Consider the following 26,048-nt stretch of genomic DNA (forward strand, 5'->3'; position numbering starts at 1 on the left):
AGACGCTGGGATCTGGCTTCCCTCTGGGTCGCATCCCCAGCACAGTCCCCGCGTGAAGGGGGGAGCGAGAAGATGCGGGAGTCGGGGGTTACCCGGTGCGGCGTCAGGTTCCCAGCGAAGGCTCGTCGGGTCCTACCCGGTGCGGGGGGCCGAGCGCGAGCGGCCGGGGCGCGGGACGGACGGCGGGTGGGGGGGGGGCGGGGAGTAGCCTCGGAGCCCATCTGTCGCCCCCGCGGCCGGCGGGCCGGTCACCAGCTGCCGGAGCCCTTGTCGTGGCCAGATGAGCCGGCTCAGCGAGGGCACCTCAGCCCGGCCCACAGCCCAGCCAGCCCGGGCGCTGACCCCCACCCCGGCCCCCGGGAGCGGCTGAGAGTCCAGCGACCAGATGGAGAGGCAGGGGCAGGTGGGGAGCGGCGTGCTCACCTCACCGTAGAGATGGGAAGACTGAGGCCAGGGAGGAGGGGAGACCCCTGCCCACGCCCACAGCACCAAGGAAGAGAGGGAGACGAAAATACTTCCTTACTGAGGGTGGAAGGAGCCCGAGTCCCGGAAGGGGACAATGAATCTCAGGGAGGGATGGGGAAGAAGGGCCGAGCGCGGACCCACCGACGGAGCGCGGACAGGCGCCTGGTCATTTGTAAGAAGTTTATTTCGACATTTAAAAAAGAGAGAGAACCCGAGGGGCCTGGCTGACCCCCGGACGGAGGCTGGAGATGGGGACTGGGGGTCGGGGTAGGTGGGCAAGTCCCCTGACCCCTTCCTGCCCCGCCTGGGAGGAGGGTGGGCACAGGCCACAAACTCACTGATTCACGGACACAGTCACGGGCTCATGGGTCACGAATAAATAACTTCATATACACTTTGCACACGGTATGTACAGCTCTGCCGTCGGCCCTGGAGCTGGGGGGAGGGGCGGGGGGGAGGCTCCACACTCCCCTTCCCCTCCGCGTGTCAGGGCTGCGGGGAGAGGGCTTGGTGTACTGCTGGAGCGTGGAGGGGGAGTGGGAAAGGGCAGCATGGGGGTCGCCCACCTGCCCCGGGGAGGGGCAAGGGGGCGCGGGTGGGGAGCGACGGGGGCGGGGCGTGGGGATGTATGTACCCCCGGCGGTGGAAGTGGCTCCCTGATGGAGTGGCCGGGAGTGAGGACGCCGAGGACGGTTAGGGAGACTCAGTCCGGGGGTCCGGGACTCAGAAGACTTGGCATTTGGCCCTTCTGGGGACACTGGGCTGGACGCCAGGGAGGGCCGGACCCGGGGCCCCTGGGAAGGGGAGTTGAAACCCCGCGCCCTCCCAGAGGCAGGCGGAAGGGGCCAGCGCGGAGCCCCGGAGCGGGGGCCGGGTGCGCCGCGGGCCGGCGGGCGGGCGCTTCACCGAGGCTGCGCGGCCCGCGGGAGGACGCCGGCCAGCGGGGGCAGCGGCGGGGGCGGCTCGCTGGCGCCCTGGAGTCCGTGGATGAGGATGCGGGGCACCAGAGGTCTCTGCAGGGCGGGCGGCGGCGCGCTGGGCCCGCGGTACAGATACAGCGCGGCGCCGGGATCCAGGTTGGAAACTAGACTCTGCGGGTAGAAATAAGGCGACGGGAACATCCGCTGGAGCGCTGAGTAATTGCCTGCCTCCGCCAGCAGCTCCAACCCGACGGCTGTCTGTCGCTTCCATTTAGTCCTAGGGACCGAAGTAAACGCGTAAGGCGGGGTCAGAACTGTGGCGCCTGGAGACCCCTGCCCCTCACGAGTGCTTGCCCCAGAGCGCCTGCAGGGACACCAAAGGGGTCACACTATAATTCGTTAATAAATAACGGGCTGCCAGGCACCGTCTAGCGGGTTACATGCATCGACTCCTTTAATCTTCCACCGGCCTTCCATGGCTATTAACCCCACTTACAGATAAGAAAACTGAGGCGCGGGCCAGTTTTCAAGATGGCCTAGGAAGAGGAGACCCCGGGTTCTAAGCTAGGCTGTCTTACCCCAAAGCCCGGGGTCTGACCTCGCCACACTCTGCTCAGGGCATCGCAGACTGGGCGCTTGGAGCGGGGTGTGGATGCTCCTGGGGAGGCCTGAGGAAGGCGAGATCGCCCTGGACAGGACGGCGGGGGCGCGGGGGTCGGTTCGCTAGCCGTTGGAGGGGACTCAGTTGATCCTCCCAGCGGCACAGCCGGCCCGGCGGAGGCCAGCACAGCCGCGGTACCCCAGTTGGCGGCGCCTCTGCGGAAGCTCGCGGGCCAGAGACGGCGACGGGAGAGGATGTGCGCACGCTCTCTCCGCCGGGCGGCCGCGTTCGCGGCAGTCCGCACGCAGATCCGAGGCTTCGGGCGAGCCCTGCAGTCTGTCTGGTCCCGAAGCCGGGAGGCTACCAGCAGAGGGTCGGCTGGGGTTGGGGGAAGGCAAGAAAGCCGAGGCCACACTGGCTGCCAGGGCTGCGGCCGGACTCCTGGGCGCACCTGGCCGGCGAGGCGGTCCCACTGAGTCGGACTCAGACACACCAGCCCCGTTTCCCTGCCTGAATTATTCAGCATCATCATAATTGTGTAATTACTGTAACGGGCCTTAATTATTGATGCCCGGAGCAGTAATCAGGTATTTATTATTAATGGGGCAGCGTGTTCTGAGGCTTGTTTATGGAAAGCACCGTTCCGGCCTCCACTAAGCGTGTGTGGGTGACTGTGGCGTATGTGTGTTTGTGTTACTGAGTTGCGTCGATGTAAGTGTGTGACTGTGGGTTGAGTGTGTGGCTGTATGTGTGTGTTTTGTACCTGTTTGTGTTTCTCTTCATCCTGTGAATGTGTTGGGGAGGGAGATTAGGAAATAGCAGGTTCAAGACCCATGCCCAACACCAATTTCCCGGATCCCCAGCCCCCAAGAAGCTAGGGCTGGGCCCCTTCCCTCCTTGCGTTTAAGGGCTAGAAAGGCTGAGGAGGCCAGAAAAATCCCCCCCCCCGGGAGAGCTCAGAGCCACCCCCTGACCCCCAGCAGCTGCCCGGGCTGGATGGGGGTGGTAGGACGTGGCTAGGGTGGGAAGGCTTGGACCTCCAGTGGCCCACATGTCTGTCTGTCCACCTGATCGACTCTAGTCCTGTCTCTCTCCCTCACCGTGGACTTCGGGCAAGGCCTCCGCTCTCTGAGTCCTCAGTTTCCCCAGTTTTACAGAACGGGGAAAGCTCAGGGGCCCTCCCTCGGCACATCAGATCATGCACTGGTGGGTCCCCTGGAGGGGCAGGGAGGAGAGCGGAGGGGGCCCTTTCCACCCCGTCCCGCGCAGCCGGGCCTCACCTGCGGTTCTGGTACCAGGTCTTGACCTGCGTGTCGGTGAGGTTGAGAGAGGCTGCGAGCTCCATGCGGTCCTGCACGCTCAGGTACTTCTGCCGTTCAAAGCTGCGCTCCAGCTGCGCCAGCTGATGGTCGGTGAAGGCCGTGCGTGCCTTGCGTGGCTTTTTCAGGCGCACCGGGGGACTGTCCCTCGAGCTGGAGATCTCCCGGTCGCCTTCCTCCTTCACTGTGGAGACACAGCCGCGCGTCAGGGCCCGGCCTCGCCGCCTTGCCGCCCCAGCCTGCGGCCCGTCACAGTCGGTCGCGTAAATGTGGCTCCCGGTCCCATGGAGCCGCGGCAGAGCAGCTCAGAGCTGGGACCTCCCAGCCCCCAGACCGAGGAAGACTGACACCTCCGGGGAGAAGTAACCCAAAGCCGAGAGAGAACTCAACCCCGCTCCCGCGTCGCGCCGGCGCTCCCTGGAGGGATTAACGGGATCCACCAAGTGGACCTGACGGGGGAGGGGAGAGGAGGGGAGGGGACCCAGGGCTTCCAAACCGGTGGGCTGCGCGGATGCGTGCTCAGGGGTGTGGGACTGTGCCCCGATTCTCTGGCTGCATCCAGGCCAGGAAGGGAGGAAGCTGAGGGCTGGAGTCTGGGGGAGAAAAACCCTCATGGAGGGACAAAAACCCGTTCACCCTGGAGCGGACCGTGGCCCTGAAGAACAAATAATTACATCCACATCTCGCCTGGCCCCTGCACGGGGGTGAACCTATAGAGATGGTCCCCCCGTTTCTTCAACTACAAACAGCGCACAGCACGGAAGGCGAATCGCCGGGGCACCCAGATCTGGAAGCACGAAGCGCTTGGAAAAATAAGCCACACGTTTGCCCCTCGGCTGCTCACATCGCGGAGGTCTGTGTTTCCTTGTCAATACGCTGCCTGCCGTGGCTGTCTTGTGTTTCCCCCACCCCGCGTCGGTCAGGACACCCCAGCAGGGTCCCTGCTCCTGCGCTGCAAGGATGGGACCGAACAACGTGGTTTCTTTCTTTCCCAACACTTTCCTTTGGGGTTGACGGCACCGCAAATGCACACTTGATCAAACAAGCTCACTGACCTCCCTCCTTCTCCCCCTAAAGCAACGATATGACCAGAGACCACCTCCCCAAAACTGACAGTGGGGTTTGGGGCTTCCCTTCCTCTTTTCCTCTCTATATTTTTCTTTATGCTGAGTTTCATTGAGCATGCATGGCGTTTGCAGTGGCAGGGTTCAGCCGAATGTGAGTTGATTTCTCTCTGTAGGAAACAATAATCCGGTTAATTGAGCCACTAGGGAGCAAGACTTTTCAACCGGAAGGGCAGCAGTTGGAGGCCGGGAGGGTACCGGGCGCCGGGTGCACCCAGGCGGGTGAGCCGGTAGAGTGCTCGCTGGGCTTGTGAGAAACCGGGGCCCATGCCTGCCTCCTGCCTCGTCCAGGCCAGTGCGCAGGCCTCTCCCTGCCCTCCCAGGCTCGGGCCACGTTGGGGCACGGCTGCCTCAGGAGCTGGGGATGTTTTGGGATGGTGGGGGGGGGGGGACTTGAGTTCTGTCTATTATGCCAGGCAGGTAAAGTTTAAACAAGTTCAAGGAAACAATTATCCAAACCTCAAACTTGATATTGTGGAAACCTTACTTTTTGACCTGATTGTCTGGACTGACTATTTTGGAAAATCCCCCATTTCTCAGGGCTGAGCTCCCAGGTCGGGGGTGGGGTGAGGGTTGAGTTTGGGCTTTTTCTCTAATCCCTCTCCGGCACAGGCTGGAGCCTTCAGATATGCACTCGCCGCTGTCCAGCCTCAGCCTCCAAAACAGGCTCAGCCCAGATCTCAATGCCTCAGAGTTCGAGGCCCACTGACCCTGCTGGGAGCAAAGCGCCGGTTTCATTTCTCCACGGATATCAGCTCTCGCAGAAAGACTGCGCGCGCGGCAGACCGCCTTACTTCAAAGCCCAGCTTCTTTAAACGTTATGCCGAGGAAGCTTTGATACCAGAAACTCGGGATGGGACTGACCTTCCCTCCGTGCCCTCTTTGGAGAAAAGGACTCTTAGCTTGTTAGGTGGGCAGGGGAATCGCTTAGATGCCCAACCCCACGTGTCTGTCTCTCGGCAAGATTTCCTAACGTGGGTCCTGAAAAAGTCGCTTCCACCTTTGAGAAATGCTCCAGACACTGTCTCGGTGGTGGATATTCTGCTCCCTCTTCACCCCGCGGCTTTGGTGGTGCAAAGGCAGCGGCGCCTAGGCGTGGGGGAGACCTTCCTCTGCCCTCAGCGCCAAACCTATTTAAGCCATATGTGGACAGCTGGCCCTCATCACCTCCCTGATCAGATATCATCAGGGACAAGAGAAGAAAATTGATATTCCAATTATCTTAAACGAAACCTCTCCTCAAAATCCCACCTACGGGCAAGAAAATAAAAGGAGAGAAGAGCCGAACCCTTTCACAGCACCAGCACCAGACACAAGCATGCAGGGCTTGGTGGAGGGTGGGGGGTGGTCTCGCCTCTTACTCTAGACATAAAACTGGAGTGTTGTGGCTGAGAATTATAAAGAATAAGATACGTTGTTATACACATATATTTACGTTGCCTCCCTTGCTTACCCCTCCTGCCCACCCCGCACCTGTCTTTCTCCCGGGCAAGTTTTCCTTGACTCTCTAAACAGGCCGTGCGGGGAGGAGCAAGGGTCGCTGGGCCACATGCGTCTGGACCTCCGTCCTGGGTGCTCTAGCCCAAGCTGCCCGTCTTCTAGGCATGACTGGCCCAGTGAGGCTGATGGACGTTCCGCCAGTTGTGTGGGGAAGCGGAGGTAGTGCGATGTGGAGTGGGGCCCCAAATGGGTTTCGTTCTGAGGTCAGGGCGTGTCCACAAACGAATTCTCGGTTGGGAAGAGAGTGTTAAATGAGCCTTCCGAAATTTTTGTGAAGACTTAGTGCGAGTATAGACCAGGAGGTGTAGGGCCCCCAAGACAATAAAGAAGTAGCCTTTATAGGGAAGTTTTATCTCACGGAAAGGGTTCTGGGAATTAATTGTAAGGCTGAAAGAGCTCTGAACAGCCTCTGTCCGCCCCTCATCTTCTGCTGGATGGGGACACAGGGCTCTCTCCCTTGAAGTCCTGACACTCCTTCCCTTCCCGCCTCCTGACTTCTTCCTAAGGAAGAACTTTGCGCCTCTGGCCTCACCGAAGACCTAAAGTCAAGGCAGTGGGCGGGGGCGAGAAACAAAATTAGGGAGTTCTTTCTCTCCTTCTTCTCTTCCTTTTTTCCTTTCTTCCTTCTTCCTTTCCCCTTTCATCTTAATCCTGATCTCAGCTCCCTGGTTAAGACAGGATGGAAAGGAAACAACAACAATGTAAAGATTCATGGAGGTGAAAACGCAAGTAAAGGGGAAGCAACCCCAGGATAGGCTGGGTGCCGGGCCATCTCTGGGTCCCACAGACAGAACCTGAAGTTGATTGCTCAATGCACTTAAAATCAAATCCAGTGAGAACAGTTGGGTGGGTGCAGAGACCTCCCCTCTCGAAAAGACCTCTGAACCCGCTCGGTGCTGGTAAGCCGCCTGGCTGCTGTTTCTACTTTGAAGTGAGCGTTTCTTTTGCATGATTCCCCGGGCCCAGATCACACCGGGGCCAACGGGAGGGATAGCTCAACTCCCCTCCCCCTCTGGAAATTCAAATTAAAGGGTGGAAAATTCTGACCGTTCTCAGGATTCCAGCTGAAATTTCCTGCTAGGTTTTCACCCTTATAAAAGGGGGTTGAAGCAGAACCCTTTGGGTTTTCCGTTGCTTCTGCAAGGTCTTTTCCCAGAGAGCCACTGGCCTGATGGGAACTTGCTTCTGCCCACCAGTGGGTTGGAGAGTCCACCGAAGTTTGGAAAGTTTGCTTTGTGCGTTTTGGGGAACCTCTCCTGGGGCACATAGCGTCCCTCTCCTCACTCTCTCCGCTGGACTCTTTGTTGCTCAAAAGCATAAGCACAGGGCCGACTGAAAGGCTCAGACAAGACCGACTGCTGAGCCTGGGCCCTGGGGGCAGCTCCCAGTGAATATGTGTATGTCCCCACGTGTGTACACTCCTGTTTCAGTACCAGTGTTCACAAATATAGCATCTCCCCGCCGCAAGTTTTCAACTCCCATTTTCTTACCTTTATACTCAGAGTCCGATGAGGCGTTGCTGCTACTTTTGTCCAGCTTTTCTCTAAAGTCCTCCCCAGCCTTGGCCGCAAGACGGCCCCCAGGCTCAGGAGCGGCTGGCTGCCCGCTGCTAGAGTAGGGTGCACAGGCCGCGAGTGGTTTGCAGTCAGCAAGGATGTCCCTGATCAGAAAGGAGGAGGTCACGGTGCGAGACTGGGCTGGGGCTGAGAGCTGCCCAGGCTGCAGGTGGGAGTCCAAACCTGGGCCCGAAGCCCCGCCAGGCCGTGGGGCGCCCGTCTCCAAACAGTCCCTTCCTGGCGAGGCTGGTGAAGAGCAGTCGCTGCTGCTCTCCGAGCGCGGACTCAGCTCCAGGGGCGAGCGGCAGTCCCCGAGCAAGGGGTCCCCCTTGGGAAGGGCGGGGCTGCCCGCTCGGTGGGAGAGAATGGAGTCGATCCCAAAGCCATTGGAGCCTTCCATAGCCAAGCTGCGACCTGTCCTCCCCAAAAGCTCCCCACCCCCCCAACCCCAGCCGCCGCTGCCCCTGCCCCTAGCTGCGGGCTGGCATGGGGAAGGCGGGCAGGGAGCCTGCGGGCACCTTGGATGGAGTTCAGCCTTGGGGGAGCCCGGGAGCTCTGGGCCAACCTCCTCTGCGCATTAGATCCAAAAGGGCTCAGCGCGTCTTCTGCAGCATCGCGCGGAGCCGCCGAGCCGAGGGGGGTGGTGGGAGTGTCAGGGAGAAATGGGAGGGAGGGTGCGCCAAGTTGGGGAGAGCAAAGGGGGAGACGGACGGCCTGAGCTCCCCTTTGGCACAGAAGAGATGCGAGGACGTTGGAATCTAAATAAAGAAGGGCTTTTTAAAAATCCAAACTGCACGCTTCCTCCAGGCGAGCGGTGGCCGAGGGCAGCGGGGTCAGCACCGCGGATAGCAGCGGGCCCGAGCCGCGCTACCAGCCGGGGGAACGGAGCGCACCTGGCGGCGTCAGCACCGCGGATAGCGGCGACGGCGGCCCTCGGCGCATGACGCTCCCCACCTGGCCGGGGAGGTCCTCTCTCCGCGCTCCCACCGCTCCTGGGGCCCGTCAGCACCGTGGACAGCACCTCCCGGCTCCGCGGTTGCAGCTCGCAGCCCGTCCTCCGCGCGCGCCTTCGCCTCCCCCCCTTCCTTTAAAAAATGAACTTGTGTCACTTTTACTTTGGGGCTAGGGTTTTTTTTTTTTTTTTTCGTTTCTTTTTTTTTCGTTGTTTTTTTTTTTTTTTTAAAGGGGACTCGCCCACGTGTCCCCGGAGTGATGACGCTGATTGGCTCCGGCCGATTTTGGGGGTGATGTCACGGCTCCGCAAGCCGCTGCCCGATTCCTTTCGGTTTGATTAAAAGAGACACTGAATTAATTACAGCACGGGCCCAACTGTTTACCGGCGATTTCCACACGGTTTGCTTTCATTAGGTCGGTGATGAGGCTCCTAATGAGGGTGATTAGCTCAAGGGGGGTACAGGCTGGCGGGGAGGGGTCCAGAGCCCGGCTGCCGCTGCCGTTGGGTTGGAATGTGAGGTTTTTTAAGTTTTCCCCGACACTTTCCTACAGTTATTCAAATCATTCGTCCGCCAGGCTGTCAAAGATCCCTTTTCTACCTCCACCCACCCCTCCACCCCGCCGTTTTCTCTTCCTTCAGCAACAGAAGGGGAGTAAATCCAGCAGAAAAAGACCTGTGTGTGTGTGGAGAAGAAGATAGTAGAATTTGTTATGTTGTTTTAGGGCGTTTCCGTCGGGGTCACATGTTTTTCGTGCAGGAAAATCTGCAGCCCTCTCCCTGACCTCTTTGGACCCCGCGGACCTGGCAGGGGTTGGGGGAGCTCGGTGTCTGCACCTAGAAGGAGCCAGAACGCTGGCTTCGCTGTGGGGCGAGGGTGGAAAACGTGGGCATGTCGTGTCTGGGACGTTAGGGGGACCCTGAGAAATCCCCGTGGCCCGAGGGAGACAGCGCAACGGACCCCAACCCAGCCGACAGCCTCTCCTGTGGCGCGTGTCCCGGGATCGGGTGTTTTTGTACCTCTGAACAGGAACACGGGAGAGCTTCTGAGCGCCAGTGTAGACATCTGCAAACGGCTTCTCATTTCGCACGGAGCCGGAGCTCGCCCGAGGATTTATTTTCAAAGCAGCGCTGGAAACACGGTCTTTTCACTGTGAATAACTCTCCCCGCACCCTCCCCGACTCCTCCACGATGCTCTAGTTCTGTGCCTTTCAGGGTTCGGCCTCCGGTGCCGGGGCGCAGGGCGGCGGGCAGATCTGAAGCGCGTCCGGGGCCTGGATCCTCTCGACACTACCCCAGGGATGGCGACCCTTGTCTGCGGTCAAAGGGCGGAGGGAGCCGAGCCCGCGCACCTGCAGCCGGGCCCCGTGGGCCCAAGGCGCCCTTCGCTCGCCCAGCGCCCGGAGCCCAGGCCTTTCCAGGCGGCCCGCGCGCTCCGGGCCCCCTCCCCACGGGCCCCCAGAAAATACCCCGGCCCCGCGTCTGGCTCAGCTCTGAGATCTCAGCGGAACAGTGAGGCGCCCGAATCCCCCAAACCCGAGCCCCGGCCCGGGGAAGCCCCGCACAGCCGGGCGGAGCACAAACTTCTCCCTCGGGCGAGGTCGGCGGTGGCCTCCGGCCCGGCTCCCCGCCCTCTCCCCCTGAGCCTGCCGGCAGATTGGAAGCGGCCTCGCCGGGCTGGGGCCGAGGACGGGCGGCTCCCCGGGGACGGCGGGCCCGGCTCGGCTGCAAGCTGTCGGGGAGGCGGGAGGGCGAGCGCCGAGGGGCCCCCGTCCTGGCCCGGCGGCCGCGTCAGTGGGCGCCTCCCGTGGCGGGGCCGAGCTGGCCGGTCCGTTCATTTTCGTTTGGCTGATGCGGAGGGGAGCGTAAATCACGAGGACCCTGGGGTGCCCTCGCCCTTCCCGGCCAGCCCGCAACTTGGGCCTCGTTTCTGCTCTGGGCGCCTCTGGAGACTCCGCTCCCCTCTCCACTCTCTCACCCCACCCCTGCTCCCGGCCTGCGCCCGCATCTCAGGAAGAACCTCATCTCCCCCAGACCCCAAGGCCCCGGCTTGGGTCAACGGGCCTGTCATCCTGGGCCTGTTAGAGATCCTGACGCCCCGGGGCCAGGATCCGCGGAATCGGCTAAGCCGCAAGCAAGTCTGGTCCCGCTCTGCCCGCCGGCGTTCCGAGCCGCCCCGGCCCTGGGCGGACTTGCATCTGTCGAAGCACGGACTTTTTCTGGCCTCGGGGTCTTAGGCGGGGGTTTGGATCCCGGGCCCAGCGAAAACAAGGCCTCTGGCGGCGCAGGGCACTGCGCGGGTATCGGAGCTGGCGCGGGGACGAGTAAGGGCTGGGGAGGGAACCTTCTACGGTGGGGAAAAAAAAAAAAAAAAGGCAAGAACCCCAACCTCCTGCAGCCCTAGCCGGCTTCTCGGCACTTCTTAGAGCCCGAGAATATTTCACAGGTTGTTAGTATACTATCATTAGTATTGAATTATCATAGTCTAGTGTGATGTAAAACACGCTGTGCCATTTATTCCATTTGGAATTTGGACCCAGCCCTCTCTCGCTAACGTTGTTTTATTCCTGTTTGGGGGTTTCCAACTCCACCATTGTTCCTCCTCCTTTATCTCTTTTCTCCATCACAGGGGTGGTTCTTGCACCTCAGCCTGTCCACAGCCTGAGAGGTCTGTGTGTGTACTCACCTGGGCTCTAGTTTAGCTGGGAGGATGCCCAGGAATTGGCCTTTTACTAAGCGTCCAGGGATCCTGGGTGGGTGACCCACCCCTCCCTTTGAGAAAGGAGTCCGGTTGGTCCTGGAGGGGTAGAGGTTTCAACACAGCAGGGTGTGAACCATGGCAAGTTACTTAACCTCTGAGAACTCCATTGACACGGCAGGAGACAGACCTCTCTCCCCCTCTGTCCCCGCTGAGCCCCAGCCCTCTACCTTAAGGGTCTTGCCCACCCCCCTCCACCCGGGGAGAGAAGAGGCTTGGAGGACTCAGGGGAGGGAAAGGGAATGAGTGAGATGAGGTCACGTCCAGGACCAGGCTCCCAGGACACCAGCACCCAGACCCCTGTTCTGGGCTCGAACACCTCCTCCCCCGCCTCCCACTTCTCTTGGGTTCTCTAGCTTCCAATGCCAGCCCCTGCCCATCCAGTCCTTTGAATTTGCTTTTAAACCTTCAGTCTCTCAATGGGCCCAGAGCCCTAGAAGGGCTCAAGCCAAGCATTCACAGAGCGACAGCAACGAAGGAGGAAGCTTTGCTCTTCTCCAGGGCAGGGAAGCGGCTGCTCGGACTGGCCCTCAGAAGGCCTGGACTCTGGCCCCACTTCCACTCTGGGCAGCTCATCTCTCTTGCCTGGACCTCAGCTTTCCCTTTGGTCCAAAGACATTAACATCAGAGGTTTGTAGTGAGAGGCAAGGATAGGAGAGGCCCATGCCCGCTATGATGTGGCCTCTGCCTATAGCATCCACGTCCTTCTGCTCTACCTGGGGTTCTTGGCTTGGATTTGACTTTGGATCGATGCCTGGGCCAATGGCTGAGCCATGGTTCTTAGCAACGTTCTTACCCCACTGCCCTGAGCGTGGAAAAGGCCTTCTTTTGGCCAGTTTTGCTCACTGGCTTAGCAGACAGAGCCACATGAGGAGATGTGCTCAAAGCTTTTCGAGAATGATCCTGAGGTCTTCTTCTCTGCTCCTGGAGGATTGTAGCTTGAATGCTGTCATCACGGTTCTGAGTAGCTGGGGCCAGGGGCAGTGTAACACCGGTGGAGTCGGGTGGCCGAGGATATGGACTCCAGAATCTGCTAGGCTTGAAGTCGACTCCTGGCTCTAGAATCCAGGGCTGGGGCTAAGGTGAGGCAAGTGAGGTGAGTCATACAAGTCCCTATAGAACCTGTTGCTGTTTTGTCCATCAGGGATTTTTCAATTTTGATTTTAAAATATTACAGTAAAATATTGTTTGTCTTGGTTACTGAGTTTGGGGAAAAAGTCAAAAGGTTTGTACTTTAGGCCAGGACCTTGTCTGCCTCACCATAGTCCCAGCCCTGCTCTGTGACCTTGAGCAGACGCTTTCTGGGCCATGTGTTCTTCAGCTGTAAGATGGGGGTGATGTCGCCCGCTTCACATGGTCACTGGGAGGTCTCTGCACTTGGCTGGGGTCCTGGAGAATACCAATTATGCATTTCAAATCACCACTACGGAGAACAATAGCCAGAGCTTTTCCTCTGGCAGGTTAGGGCCCCCACTGGAGAAGTCAGGCCCCCGCCCCCCGGCCCGCCCCGCGCTTTGCTCTGGGCCTTCCTACAAAACCGGTTTGTGACATGGAGGGGACAAGGGATTTGGCTGATGCGGGCCAAGCTTGGGTGCTAATGCAAACAGATGGGCCAGACAAGGATCTGGACAGTTTGTGGGTTTCAAGGTCACGCTGTTCTCAGTCATTTTTGTTGGTTTAGCTCAAAACCCCATGGAGCTCCTGAAACCAGAAAGAGAAGATATTCTTTCTTTTCCTCTATTCTTCCCTCCCTCCCTCCCTCCCTTCCTTCCTTCCTCCCCTGTAAACATGCAGTCTGTCCTGCACAGTGTTCCCTGTGCTAGAGGCTGGTGATGTCACGGGGGGTATGACAGGATGGACCTGCATGCATGGATCTCACAGAGTGCAGCAGTGTCCATCAACCCAAATTCCCCTTCAGGGATTATTTCCCATTTGTGAATTCAAGTTTATATTTGCCTTCATTCAGTTCTAGGAGCCTGTATAAAAAGCCAACCTAGTTTTTTTTTTTTTCTTTTAATGATGATTTCAAGCATCAAAGTGTTTCCCAAGTAAAAAGAAATGCAGCCGAAAGACTGTTTTGGTCAAGAAGGGTAAATGCAAGAGAATGTTTTTGATTGGAAACACAGACCTGTGTGACTGTCATGCAGACCCACACTGGCGCCTGAGCTTCTGGTCTGCTTGCTGTCATGCATGTGTGCTTGCTCTAGACCCCCAAATCTGTGGTTCTAAACCATTGCTAATTGGGGAGCTTGGATGAGTGAGCCAAAAAGCCAAGCCATCTCTGACTGGATCCAGGGACCTCCCAGGACTGGATTTGGATTTGTGGCCTATGAGCCTTGCTTTCTCTTCTGGCTTCTAGAAGCCCCCTGCCAGGCAGAGATCAGACACCAATCACCATTGGCTCAGTGCTACCTTCCCTGATAAAAATCCTGCATGAAGTCAGGCTCCAGAACCCCCTCTCCTTTCTTCTGGCTGAGAAAATTGTTAGTTATCTGGTTACATCAGAGTGGGAGTGTGTGGCAGTGAGAGAACCGATGAGGTTTGGGCTCTAGTTTAAAAATCTGGACATTGGGAGTTCCCTGGTTGTTTAGTGATTAGGAGTCGGTGCTTTCACTGCCGTGGCCTGGCTTCAATCTCTGGCCGGGGAACTAAGATCCCGGCTTGTGGCCAACAAAAAAGAAAGAAAAGAAAAAAGAGACTGGAAATAGACTGAAGTCAGTGGGCGTTCAGCATGAAACCTACCAGCCAAGAGGTCTCTGCTCTAGTCCTAGTTTGGCTGCTAAGTAACTGCATCCCTCTGTCTTCTCTGGAAGGACTAGACGTGTCCTCAAGCCCCTCCCAACTTCGTGAGTCCTGTTTCCAAAGGCTCCGTCTCAGCACCCCAGGCCCACGCTTGTCCCCCACTCCTGCCAAGTGCGCAGCAACACGGGCACTGCCTTCCTCCACCTCCAAGGGAACTTCTGAGAATTTCAAGCTGACCGGCTGAGGGTCCAGACCAGCTGCCTCCTTGTGGTTCGTGAGGACAGTACACATGGGCCTCTTTGTTTGGTTAAATCTCTGGTGGGGTTTGGCCAAGAAACCCGACCAGGAGGTAGAATGTTCCCAAATGCCAACCAGCAGGGAAATGAACGAAAACAGGGGCTCAAGGCCGTATCTCTGGCAACAGCCATGCTCACGTGGCATTTGTCGGCACGTGATTAGGACGACTTGGGATGGAAAGCTAAGCCCTCCCCCCCCATTTCCTCCCATCTTTAATTGAGGAGTGGTTTGGAGGGACAGGCCCTGGAATGCACAGTGGACCGGTCACTGGCCTGGGGCCGGCTTATTGAGTGAACTCAGGCCACCTTTGACATCTCTTTTCCATCTGTGGAGTGGGGACGATGGTGGTGGAGGGAGGTTAGCAGATGGTCCCTAAGGCCCCTGCAGGCTGGAACCTTTGGGGACTCTACCCTGGGTCAGGAAGGATAGTCAGGGACTCCAGCTGTGCCGGGAGACCCCCCAGCCAGGGTCAGCGTGAGCCAGGACAGGCGTTTGGCCGGTGTGACAGGATACCGGCGAAGGCGGAATCAGACCAGAATCGGACCTGGGGCTTTGCGGAGGCACAAATAATTAATGAGGAGGGAAGGACCCAGCTGGGGGAGGGAAGGAGGCAGGGAGGGAAGGGCCAGGCACCTCCTTGGCCTCATACTCAGACCTGCCAGAGGGTGGCGCTGTAGGACAAGGAGCGGAGGAAACCTGCTGAGAGCACCCCCAGCGTGGCCCGGGGGGTACACAGAGGCTGGGGAGACTCCAGGAGAGGGTGCAGGTGTGTTCCCAGGACATCTGTCACAGCCCCCTCGAGTCCCACAGCACGCGGCCTGCCTGCTTCTGAGGCAAGAAGCAATTGGATTTGCAATCTCAAAAAGAGATTTCCCGGAGCTTTTTCTGGCCAAGTCCATATTCTCCTCCTTGGCCCAATCCTTGGAAAAGCAGGCCTGGAGGGACCACTGAGCAGTGGGGCATCTTGCTCATTGTCATGGCAGAATCGCTCACTCTTCTGTGGATAGAGTCTAACTTCAGGTCCTTCAGGAAATTCTGTGTCCTGATGTGTCACCCCCTGCCCTTTCCACTGGGGATTGCAGAACAAAAGAGTGGGTTCAGTTCCAAATATTTTGACCTTCTTGATGCATGTGGACACAAAGGCTTTGAGCATCCTGCCCTCTGCCCTTGGTTGCTCACAGAATTCCGGCTGTCCCTTTGCAGTGTGCTTTATTAATAAGAAGGAAATAATAATTCACATTCATCTAGTGCTTAAAAGTGCCAGATCCTGTGCTAATCACATTATACACATTCTCTTTTTTAAAATAAATTTATTTATTTAATTATTATTATTTTTAATTTTTTGGCTGCGTTGGGTCTTCGTTGCTGCGCGTGGGCTTTTCTCTAGTTGCGGCGAGCAGGGGCCACTCCTCGTTGCTGTGCACATGCCTCTCATTGCGGTGGCTTCTTCCGCTGCAGAGAAAGGGCTCTAGGCGCGCTGGCCTCAGTAGTTGTGGCTCGCGGGCTCTAGAGTGCAGGCCCAGTAGTTGTGGCGCACGGGCCTAGTTGCTCCGCGGCATGTGAGATCCTCCCGGACCAGGGCTCGAACCCATGTCCCCTGCACTGGCAGATGGACTCTCAACTACTGTGCCACCAGGGAAGCCGTATACACATTCTTGAATGTAATCATTATCTAATTTCACTTGATGAAAACTCCTGTGGTGTGTCAGGGTCCTGTTTCACAGATGAGGCACAGAGTGGTTAGGACACTTTCTTGGGGTCACACAGAAATTACTTAGTGGAGCTGGGTTTCATGCCCTTGAATGGCTGCCTGCTCAGTGGCCAGGTCCCTCAGGCTCAGCCCTGCTCCCTCACCGGGGTCGCTCCCCCCGGGGGTCAGAAGGCTGCAGGGTGGCTTTAACAAAGACCAGTAGGGATGCTTGTCTGGTTCGTGGGGTGGGAGGGGAATTTTAGGCCCTTAGAATGGGGTGGGGTCTGTCAAGGCCCCCCACTGAACCAGATTCCTGAGGGGGTTGGTAATGTGTGTGGCATTTTTATGGAATTAGCTTCTAAGGAGCTGCAGTGAGTGTGTGTGTTGGGAGTGGGGAGGCTGCTCAAGAAACTCACTCAGATCTGTAGTCACCAGACTCGGTGTGTCTCCCGGCCTAGGCTGATGGATAGTCCCCGCCAGGCACTCAGCCTGTGGCTCAGGAGCCACAGCAGATGTTCAGGCAGCAGGTCATTCCACAGGCCCTTAGGTCTGGGCCCTGGGCCCTTAGAACCCTGATCCCATGCCACTTCCCTTCTAGAAGAGGAGACAGGCAATAAACAAGGGCTCATTGCTTTGCGGAGGATAAAACAGGCTGGTGTGGGTTTAACTGAGGGTTACTCCAGGGAGGCCCTTCGAGTGGGGGACTTGTTCATATCTTTTTCTTTTTCGGCCACACCACACGGCTTGCGGGGTCTCAGTTCCCCGACCAGGGATTGAACCCAAGCCATGGCAGTGAAAGCCTGGAATCCTAACCACTAGGCCACCAGGGAACTCCCTGAGTGGGGGGACTTGGCTTTTGAGCGAAGATCTAAATGACAAGAAGGGGTGGGCTGGTGACAAGCCGTGGAGAAGGGATTGTGGGCAGAAGCAGGAAGGTGGTTCAGGAACCTATTGCAGTTCTCCAGAGAGATGACGGGGGCTCGGAGAGACGGATGAATCAGGGTGTTTTTGGAAGTAACATCGATGGGCTTGTTGATGGATTGGATGAGAGCGTGAAGGAAACAGAGTCGTGACGGTTTTCGTCTTCAGCATCTGGGTGGTCTCAAGTTTGAGATGGGAAAAATGGAGGGAGAAGCGAGTTTGGTGGAAAACAATCCAGAGTTCTGTCTTGGCTGTGTTGGTTTGAGACGAATGCCAGATGCTTGAGTGGAGACATCCGGGGAGCAGCTGGATAAATGAGTGTGGCATTCTAGGGAGAGATCCGGGCTGAAGGTCAGTGATGGGCTTTGCACAGGTGCTGTCGAGATGTCTTGGAGGTCATCTCCCTTAAAGAGTCTGAGGTTTGTTCTCACACTGCTCATAGGTTTACTAGCTTTCAAATAAAGGCACAGGAGGAGGACGACCAATAGCACTTTTAATTTAAAATAGATCAGTATCTAATCTGTGGGGAGAAGCCAAAGGACCTGCAGAAAGATTGAGGTGCAAAGTGCCCCAGCCTGGGTACTTTGAGCCCCGGAAGTCTCTCTCTTTCGGGAGGGGGCAGGGTGACCTTCCAAGGTCAGTGCCAGTGGAGGAGCCCATCTGGGCCCAGCACTGAGGAGGTGGGGGCCGCTCTGAGTAAGGAACGTGGGCTCTTCCTGCCCTCAAAGGTCCCAGAGAGATGGTACCGCCATGGAGAGATATCAGGAATCCCAAAAGGAGCAATGAAAACTCATGTTTGGGATATAAAATGAGGACTTTCAAAGCATGTCACACTTTCTGCAGCAAATACAGGGGTTGTTTTTAACACTTGAGGGCAGAGCCTCAGAATCGCCCCTTAGTCTGGAGTCTAAAATCTGCCTTGGATTTTGGGTTTCTCTTATCAGGTGAGGGCTTGAGAAGAGAGGGTGGGGGGCCTGCAGGAGGAGGGCGGTCCCTAAGTGGAGGGTCCCTGGGGCTTAAGGGAAGCGAGTGTGGCTAACTCTAAAGAGGGGGCTCTTACCAAAAACGATCAAACTAAGACCTGAATCTGAGGTCCTGGCCGAGGAAGCACCTGCAGAACAAGGGGGACTGTCTCATGTTAGTTGGGGCAAGAAAGGTGAGTCCTTCGGAGGATCTTCTACCGTGTCAAGAAGGCTTTAGGGGTGGGTGTAGTTGCCCATCCGCAGGGTTCCCTGGCGCACAGCACACTCTTCCCGGTGGGCTTTGAAGGCTCTCTGGCGATGGACCTCGGTGGGGAAGGTATCGAGATGGGGGCCCACCTGTGGACAGAGGGGGAGCGGGTCAGTGGGCATGAGTGCTCGGGGGCTCGGCCTGGGGGCGCCCCTCCCTTCCCTGGCCCGCCCCCTACCTCCACCTTAGAGTAATAATAATAAAAATCGCTGTCAGAGGGAAAGACGTGAAGGGAAAGTGCTGCCCCGGTGCTGCGAGGGAAAGTGCTGCCCCGGTGCTGCGGGGTAAAGTGAGGGGTGACGTGGGACAGGATGCGAGAGCAGGGCTGCCCGGTGCCCTTGTTTTTCCTTTTGTCCAGCTCGTTGCCGGGACGACCTGTACATGATAAATATCCCCTGCCGAGGACTGGGTTCACCGTGCAGTGGGACCTCACAGCCCGCATCATCCTTCACCTGCTGATTCTCCACCATTAAAACCCCACACAAGGGCTTCCCTGGTGGCGCAGTGGTTTAGAGTCCGCCTGCCGATGCAGGGGACACGGGTTCGTGCCCCTATCCCGGAAGATCCCACATGCCGCGGAGCGGCTGGGCCCGCGAGCCATGGCCGCGGAGCCTGTGTGTCCGGAGCCTGTGCTCCGCAACGGGAGAGGCCACAGCAGTGAGAGGCCCGCGTACAGAAAAAAAAAAAAAAAAAAAAAAAAAAACCCACACAAGCCGCCCTCTCCAAGGGGGGGCTTCCTGGCACAGCTGGCGCTCCATCACCACAGGACCACCTGAGGCCACCCCGCACTCCAGAGCCCAACACCCAGTTGCGCCAGAACCAGAGCCAGATCCAAGGAGTGGGGGGCCTCTGTCGTTAAAATTGTATGCAATCAGTATTTTGGCCTGCCCTTGCCTCTCAAGAAATGGTGGTGAGCGGAAACCTCTCCTGTCTCCTGGGTCTGTGACACCACCTCCAAATGCCAGAGAATTCCCGTAAGATGGCATTTCTCTTTTAGGATAACTAAGGGAGGCACGGGGTAGGAAGGGTTCAGGCTTGCTTGTTTATTTATGCATCTGTTCATTCATTCATTCATGCATTCCCTCACCCGTTCAGGCCACACATATTAACTGAGCACAGCTCTGTGCCAGGCACTGGGGTACCGCGATGAATGCGAGGGACTCTCTCTTCCCCGGGGAGGGGGAGCAGACGTGGGCGACGGTGACACAGCTGTTTCATGGAAATCAGTGCAGTGATGGGGGCGTCAGTAGCACAGGTAGGTGGGTTTAACCCTCCCCGGAGTCAGGAGCCTCTCTGGGGAACAAGGGGAGGCTCGTAGGATGAGCAGGGTTTCCCAGGCTAAGGGGGCCACATGCGTGCTGGCCTTGGAGCGCCCCCACAGCTCAAGTCCCCAAGGCGACATGGTGGCCCAGATGAGGGTCCTCAGGAGCAGCTGAAGGCTCTGCCGTGACTTCGAGATAAGGCAGGACCCCTGGCCAGGATGGCCACAGGCTCTGGTGCAGGACCAGGCCGGGGGTGCCCTCACCACCACAGGGGACGCCGTTAGCTGAGACCACAGAGCTGCAGGCAGCCTTCCCGTGACGAAAGGTGAGAGAAAAGAAAAACTGGGAGAGGATAAGGTATTAAAAGGAAGTAGAGGGAAGGCCAGGAGGAACTTGTAGGGAACGTCTCTGTGCTCGGTGTCCCACACTCTGGCCCCCATGGGGGGAGCACAGGGGCCTGGGGGGAAGTCATGACCCTTAACCAGAGCTTGTGGCCCAAAGTGGCTTCCTGACAGCAGAAAACTCAGGTGCAGAGCTGACGTGGCCTCCTGGTTCCCGGGGTCCTGCATCTGCGGCCTCCCTCCGGACCCCATCAGAGCCCCCCAGTCCAAGGTCTGGGCCACGGCTTAGGGTCAGTGAGACCCAAACCTCAGGTCCAGGGGGCCATGCTTGCCGTCAGGGGAGATCAGGCACATCAGGTCACAGCGGGCCACAACAGAATCCGACGTAACCATGTTCATTTTACAGGTGAGGGAACCGAGGCCCGGAGCAGAGTTTGGTCCAGCGTTGGCCCCAGAGGGAGTCAGTGGCAGAGAAAATCTGCTTTAGCACCCACTCCCCACTCACTAACTCCTGGGCACTAAGTTCTAGATTCCTTCTAGAACATTCTGCCTTGGCTGCCCCTCATGCTGTGTCAGGGGAGTGGGGGGACTCCCTGCACCTCACTCATGGGGTGAAAAGGGGGTTGGGGGCTGCAAATGCTTATTAGAAACCCATAAAAAAATCAAATGGTGATAAATAGATTGGGTTAGTTATTCCGGGACATAAAACTGCATCCTTCACTCTCTGGGGGGGTGTGGAGACTCTGGAGACCCTGCAGAAAGCCATGACCCTCTCCTCTGGGAAAATAAGTACCCACAAGTCCTAACGTACAAACAGCGCAGGAGATTCATGGGCGCTTTGTAAGTGTGGCGGCATTTCTGGGAGCCATCCCAGCTCCGGCCTCAGGTTTCGGGTTTCTGGGATATACGTCAGGATCATCCGGGGCTCTTGTCACCCGGGCAGGGCCTGAGCCCAATCCCGAAGCTCTGAGTCCACCCGGGCAGGCCCTTCCCACAGTCACCGAAGCCCCACCCAGACCCAGGCTCAATGCCTGGTGTCAGCTCATTTCAATCAATCATACCACGATCTTGTTCTCAGCTGAATCTCCAGTTTCAGAAAAATTGCCAAGTGGCCTCACAGAAGTTATTGAGAAGAGAGAAGTTCCAATACACTGTGCAGGAGGAAAGTAGCCATAAACAAAAGGCCTTTTCCAAGGTACATCTTGTATCCCTTCCAGCAAGGGGTGGGAACTTTTACACAGTGACGTGATTTTCCTGACACCGTGCTTCCCAGAAGGCAGCTAGAGATGCTAAGTAACGCCTCCTGGGTACCTCGGCTGATTTGGATGCCCAGCCGCCTGGGCCTCTTAGACCTCCGTGGTCATCGGTAGTGTTTCAGAGTGGCAATAGTTCTGTCCCTAGGGCCCGGTCACCAGTCGTTCTTAACAGGGAAGCACAGCTCTGCAAGTCCACATCTCTGCGACTCTACATGCCCCTCTGTGGCTCTTGTAAAGGGTTGAATGGTGACCTCCCCCCAACAGATACATCCACATTCTAACCCTGGAACCTGTGAATGTGACCTTATTTGTAAAGAGGGTCTCTGTAGATGTAATTAAGGGTCCTGTGATGAGAATATCCTGAATATTCCGGTGGGCTCTAAATCCAATGACAGGCATCCTTGTAAGAGACAGAAGACACAGACAGAGGAGAAGTCCACCTGAAGACAGAGCCGTAGGTTGGAGTGATGCAGCCAGAGCTTGGGAACGCCAGGAGCCACCAGTAGCTGGAAAAGGCAAGAAAGCCTTCTCCCCTAGAACCTTCAGTGGCAGTGTGACCCTGCTGACACCTTGATTTTGGAGTTCTGGCCTCCAGAGCTGTTGGAGAATAAATTTCTATTCTTTAAACCACTATGTGTTTGGTAGTTTGTTATGGCAGCCTTGGGAAACAAATGCAGCCCTCGAGCCATTCCCTGAGTAGTTCAGCATGCAGGAATGCTGGGTGGTGTTGATGTTGGGTGGTATTGATGGTGGGTGGTGCTGATGGTGGGTGGTGGGTGGTGTTGATTTGGTGCTGATGGTGGGTGGTGCTGATGGTGGGTGGTGGGTGGTGTTGATTTGGTGCTGATGGTGGGTGGTGCTGATGGTGGGTGATGCTGATGGTGGGTGATGCTGATGATGGGTGGTGGGTGGTGTTGATTTGGTGCTGATGGTGGGTGATGCTGATGGTGGGTGGTGCTGATGGTGGGTGATGCTGTTGGTGGGTGATGCTGATGGTGGGTGGTGGGTGGTGTTGATTTGGTGCTGATGGTAGGTGGTGCTGATGGTGGGTGATGCTGATGGTGGGTGATGCTGATGGTGGGTGGTGCTGATGATGGGTGGTGGGTGGTGTTGATTTGGTGCTAATGGTGGGTGGTGCTGATGGTGGGTGATGCTGATGGTGGGTGATGCTGATGATGGGTGGTGGGTGGTGTTGATTTGGTGCTGATGGTGGGTGGTGCTGATGGTGGGTGGTGCTCTTGGTGGGTGATGCTGATGGTGGGTGGTGGGTGGTGTTGATTTGGTGCTGATGGTAGATGGTGCTGATGGTGGGTGGTGCTGATGGTGGGTGGTGCTGATGGTGGGTGGTGGGTGGTGTTGATTTGGTGCTGATGGTGGGTGATGCTGATGGTGGGTGATCCTGCTGGTGGGTGGTGCTGATGGCAGCAGGCTCAGAACTCACTCTCATCTCCTGAGTAGGTGGAGGATCCAGGCCGTAGGGCCTGCTCAGCTTAGAGGTAATCAGGTTAAAACCAGCACACAAATAAAAGCGAACCCTAGGAAATATTTTCTTTTTTGCAATCTCCTTTTACTTAGAAACTTTGTCAAGGAAGAGATATTCATTCATCCATCCATCTAAAAACGTATTTATTCAGCACCTATGTGCCAGGGATGGTGAAGCGCCACACCCTTTGTACTTTGGCATTCCCAGTTCCATTTTCCCCTGGTTTTCCAAAGGGGGGTTTTGGGCATAGGAGGTTCACCCCAGTGGCTGACCACACACATTCTGACACATACTATGTTCTCAGCAGCACTGGGCTGATGTGGGGGAGGCCAGCGTGTCGTATGTGGTCTCCGATGTCGCTGGAGTCCCATTCCTGCTGGACTCTTGTGGTGTTAAGTCATCCCTGGGGTGGATCCAGGGGAGCTTAGGTGAGTGTCCAGCCCCAGAGCCCTAAGAGGTGGGGTCTGCACCTGCCCTGTTCCCTGAGGACGCCCAGTGCCTGACATGGGGCCTGGCATTCAGGAAGTGTTGAAACAAAGTTGGAAGAGTGAACAAATGAGTGAATGAATGAATGAGAGAGTGAAGGAAGGACGAGGGTGGAATTCACCTGGCCTCAGGTGGTCAAGGAGGGCTTCTCAGGCCAGGTGGGCCTGAAAGGATTGGGATGAGGGAGGTGGAAGGGAGGTACGGCAGGGGAAATGGTGTCAGCAGAAGGAGAGGAGGGGTCGTGCGTGGGTCTGGAGGTGAAAACCGAAGGAGATGCTTAGTTGCTGGGCCTGGCCAACTCTCCTGAGAGCTTATTCAAGCTTAACCCCTGCCCTCCTGAGGTTGTTCTTTAGAAAGAGAAGGGAAAGGGGGCCTATTCTGTATCCATGAAATCCCCAGAGCCCCAAGCAGAACATGGGAGTCCGTGGAGAGGGGCGTTCCAGCTTTCAGAATGCCAAGAAGCAGGCGCCCCTCTGCAGCATTTGTTCTGGAGGCTGGTGGCTGGGACCCTCAGGCTGATACAGTAACAGACCTGCCGTTTGTCAGGTGCAGTGCACTTATTTCACACAAGCCTCAGAGTACCCAGACGTTGTCTCCATTTTACAGATGGGGAAACAGGGGCCCCAAAAGGTTAAGTCACTTGCCCCAGGTCTCAGAGACCCAGAGCCCCAGATCTGGGAGTCCTGGCCCCAGATCTTTACCAATAATCTCCACTCTCAATAAATGCTCAGGAAATGAGGCAAGTGAAAGGCACTGCTGGGAACATGTGGCTCCCATCCTGCACGCACGCACGTGCACACGCACGCACGCGCACACGCACGCACGCGCACACGCACGCACGCATGCTCTCTCCTCCTAAAATAGCGGCTCAGCCAGAGATGAGGGTCCTAATTACAAGTCAGGCCTCAAGCGCTTGTGGTCACGACCCTGTGGACCCCCGGAGTCAAAGGATGAAGAGCTGTGGAGCAAAGAATTCCTTCTGAGATGCTTCTAAATTAAGCCATCTGCAGTCTGTCTCCGCCTGGAGCTAAGAAATTGTAACGGCTTTGGCAGGAGACAGCTCTGCTGAATGGAGCTGAGTCGCTCTTAGGTCAATGCAGGTAAATAAGAGACGAGCGCCACTGGCCCACCAGCAGCCCTGGGAGCAGGACGGGCGGGTTGGTGAAGGTGCTGGTCCTATTTGAAGGGGGAGCATCTCAATACATTGCCCAAATAAGTGCAGACCGGGCGTCTGCACTGCACAGTACACCCTGGGGATACACTGGTGAATAAGGCAGACCCGCATGGACCCTGCAAGATGGCCTGGGAGGTGGCCGCTGAACACATTAGACGTGTAATTGTTTAATGGCAATTTAATAGGACTGTGGACTGGGGAATTCTAACTCCATCTGGGGGGCAGGAAGTTCTTTCTGGAGAGGATGAGAGAGCTACCCAGGGGAAGAGGAAGGCAAAAATGTCCTAGATGGGAGGGAACAGCCCAAACCCTGAGCAGATTTGGGCAAATGGGAGGGAATGAAAGCCAGTCAGTGTGACTGGGGGACAAAGGTGAGGAAAGGGAGGAGGTGGGCAACTGGTAGATCTTAAAAGAGATTTGCAGATTCAACACTGGTCCTAGGATCGTACTTGTAATCCCTGGATAACACCCTTTGCCTCTCTGCAACCAGACTGGAATAAAAGATTCCCAGAAACCTGGGGTTGGAAGAGACCTCGGAGATCACTGAATCCAACTCTCCCATGATACAGATGGAAAACCCAAGACCCAAAGGTGGGAAGCGATTCTCCCAGGGTCTCCGTGGTCCTGGACAGAGCTGACACTACCATCGCCTTTTCCTGAGGTCCACGCCCTGCCCACTGTGGGCCCCACTCCGCCCCCAGAGGATCTAGATTCCTGGATCCCATTTCCCAATTCATTTGAAAGCATCTGTGCTTTTCTGATCTACTTAAAACGAGCCAACTTTTCATCTGATTGATACCCTTAATTGTGCCTTTGACATTTCATTAATTTTGCTCTTGACTTCATGGCTTCCTTCTTTGAAGTTTCTCTGTTGTTCTTTTTCTAGCATCTAGAGTTGTCTGCTTAGCTATAATTACCTTTTAATCTTTCTTTTTTTTCCCTCTAGTATTAACATTTATACAACATAGCATTGGCAACTGTGTTTCCCTCTACATTTTCTTTTATCTCATCTCACAAGTTTTGAGTTACCTTTATTTTTGTTCGGTTCTCTTTTCATCTAATCTCTATCAAATTTCTGTTTGGATTTCTTCTTTGGTCCTGAAGTTATTTATAAATGTGGTTTTAAATTTCCAGGCAATTTTGTTAGTTATGTTTTGACCGATTTCTAATTTAATTTCTTTGGTGCCAAAGTGATCTGTGCGAATCAGACCGTTTGGTATTTGCTGAGTTTTTATGCTTGTTTGAAAAGTCTGATCCATTTTGACAGAAAATCGCTATGTGGAATAAACTGGTGCCGCTATAGAGAAGGTGCCCATGTGATCTGGGTTAGGGGATAAGGTGTGACCCTTGCCCTTTCATCTATGTGCTCATTATTTCACTTATTGAATACTTACTGAGTACCCACTGTGTGCCAGACTCTACACTAGGTACCATGATTCAGGGAGAATTTAGAAAGCCTCTACTGTCCTAGAGCCAGGAAACTAGTCATAAAAATATGAGCACACAACTAATTATTCGCTTATAGTTGTGCTAACTATTTATTTATTTTTTTGGCTGTGTGGGATCTTAGTTCCCCAACCAGGGATTGAACCCTCACCCCCTGCAGTGGAAGCACTGAGTCTTAACCACTAGACAGCCAGGGAAGTCCAGTTGTGCTAACTATTAAAAGAAGTACCAGATTCTGTAAGAGCTTATAATACAGAGAATTAAAAACTCAGACTTTGGGGCCAGAGGAGACTTCCCGAGGAAATAACATACAAGCAGATACTTGAAGGATAAGGTGGGGATGAGGTGAGGGTGAAAGTGGTGCTGCAGTCAGTCCCACGGTGACAAAAAAAAAACAGGCAGAAGGGATGAACAGGGCAGGTCACGGAGGGGAAATCTGAAGGCCGGCAAACACGGGGAAAGGGGCTCAACCTAAAGTACGTAATCAGGGAACAAAGCAAGAAATACCATTTCTCGCCCATCAG

At 56.2% G+C, this 26,048-nt stretch overlaps 2 protein-coding genes across 2 annotated transcripts in view; both read right to left on the bottom strand.

The window, feature by feature from the left end:
• Positions 1-1,367: 1,367 nt before the first annotated feature.
• BARHL1 (BarH like homeobox 1) lies at positions 1,368-7,885 on the bottom strand (the record flags this gene model as incomplete). The annotated part of the gene is made up of 3 exons (XM_081236848.1): positions 1,368-1,662; positions 3,267-3,489; positions 7,420-7,885. The coding sequence occupies 3 exons, from the start codon at positions 7,883-7,885 to the stop codon at positions 1,368-1,370; spliced, it is 984 nt and encodes a 327-aa protein (XP_081092974.1).
• Positions 7,886-17,469: 9,584 nt separating this feature from the next.
• Positions 17,470-26,048, bottom strand: part of CFAP77 (cilia and flagella associated protein 77) — a gene marked incomplete at its 5' end in the record, with an annotated part of 131,849 nt that continues 123,270 nt past the window's right edge. The window contains one exon of the mRNA XM_081237873.1: positions 17,470-18,165. Within this exon, the coding sequence (XP_081093999.1) occupies positions 18,043-18,165 (123 nt within the window). The 3' untranslated portion in view covers positions 17,470-18,042. The remainder of the gene's footprint in view (positions 18,166-26,048) is intronic.

Source organism: Mesoplodon bidens (assembly GCF_964165515.1).
Source record: "Mesoplodon bidens genome assembly, chromosome: 6".
Classification (NCBI taxonomy): Eukaryota; Metazoa; Chordata; class Mammalia; order Artiodactyla; family Ziphiidae; genus Mesoplodon; species Mesoplodon bidens.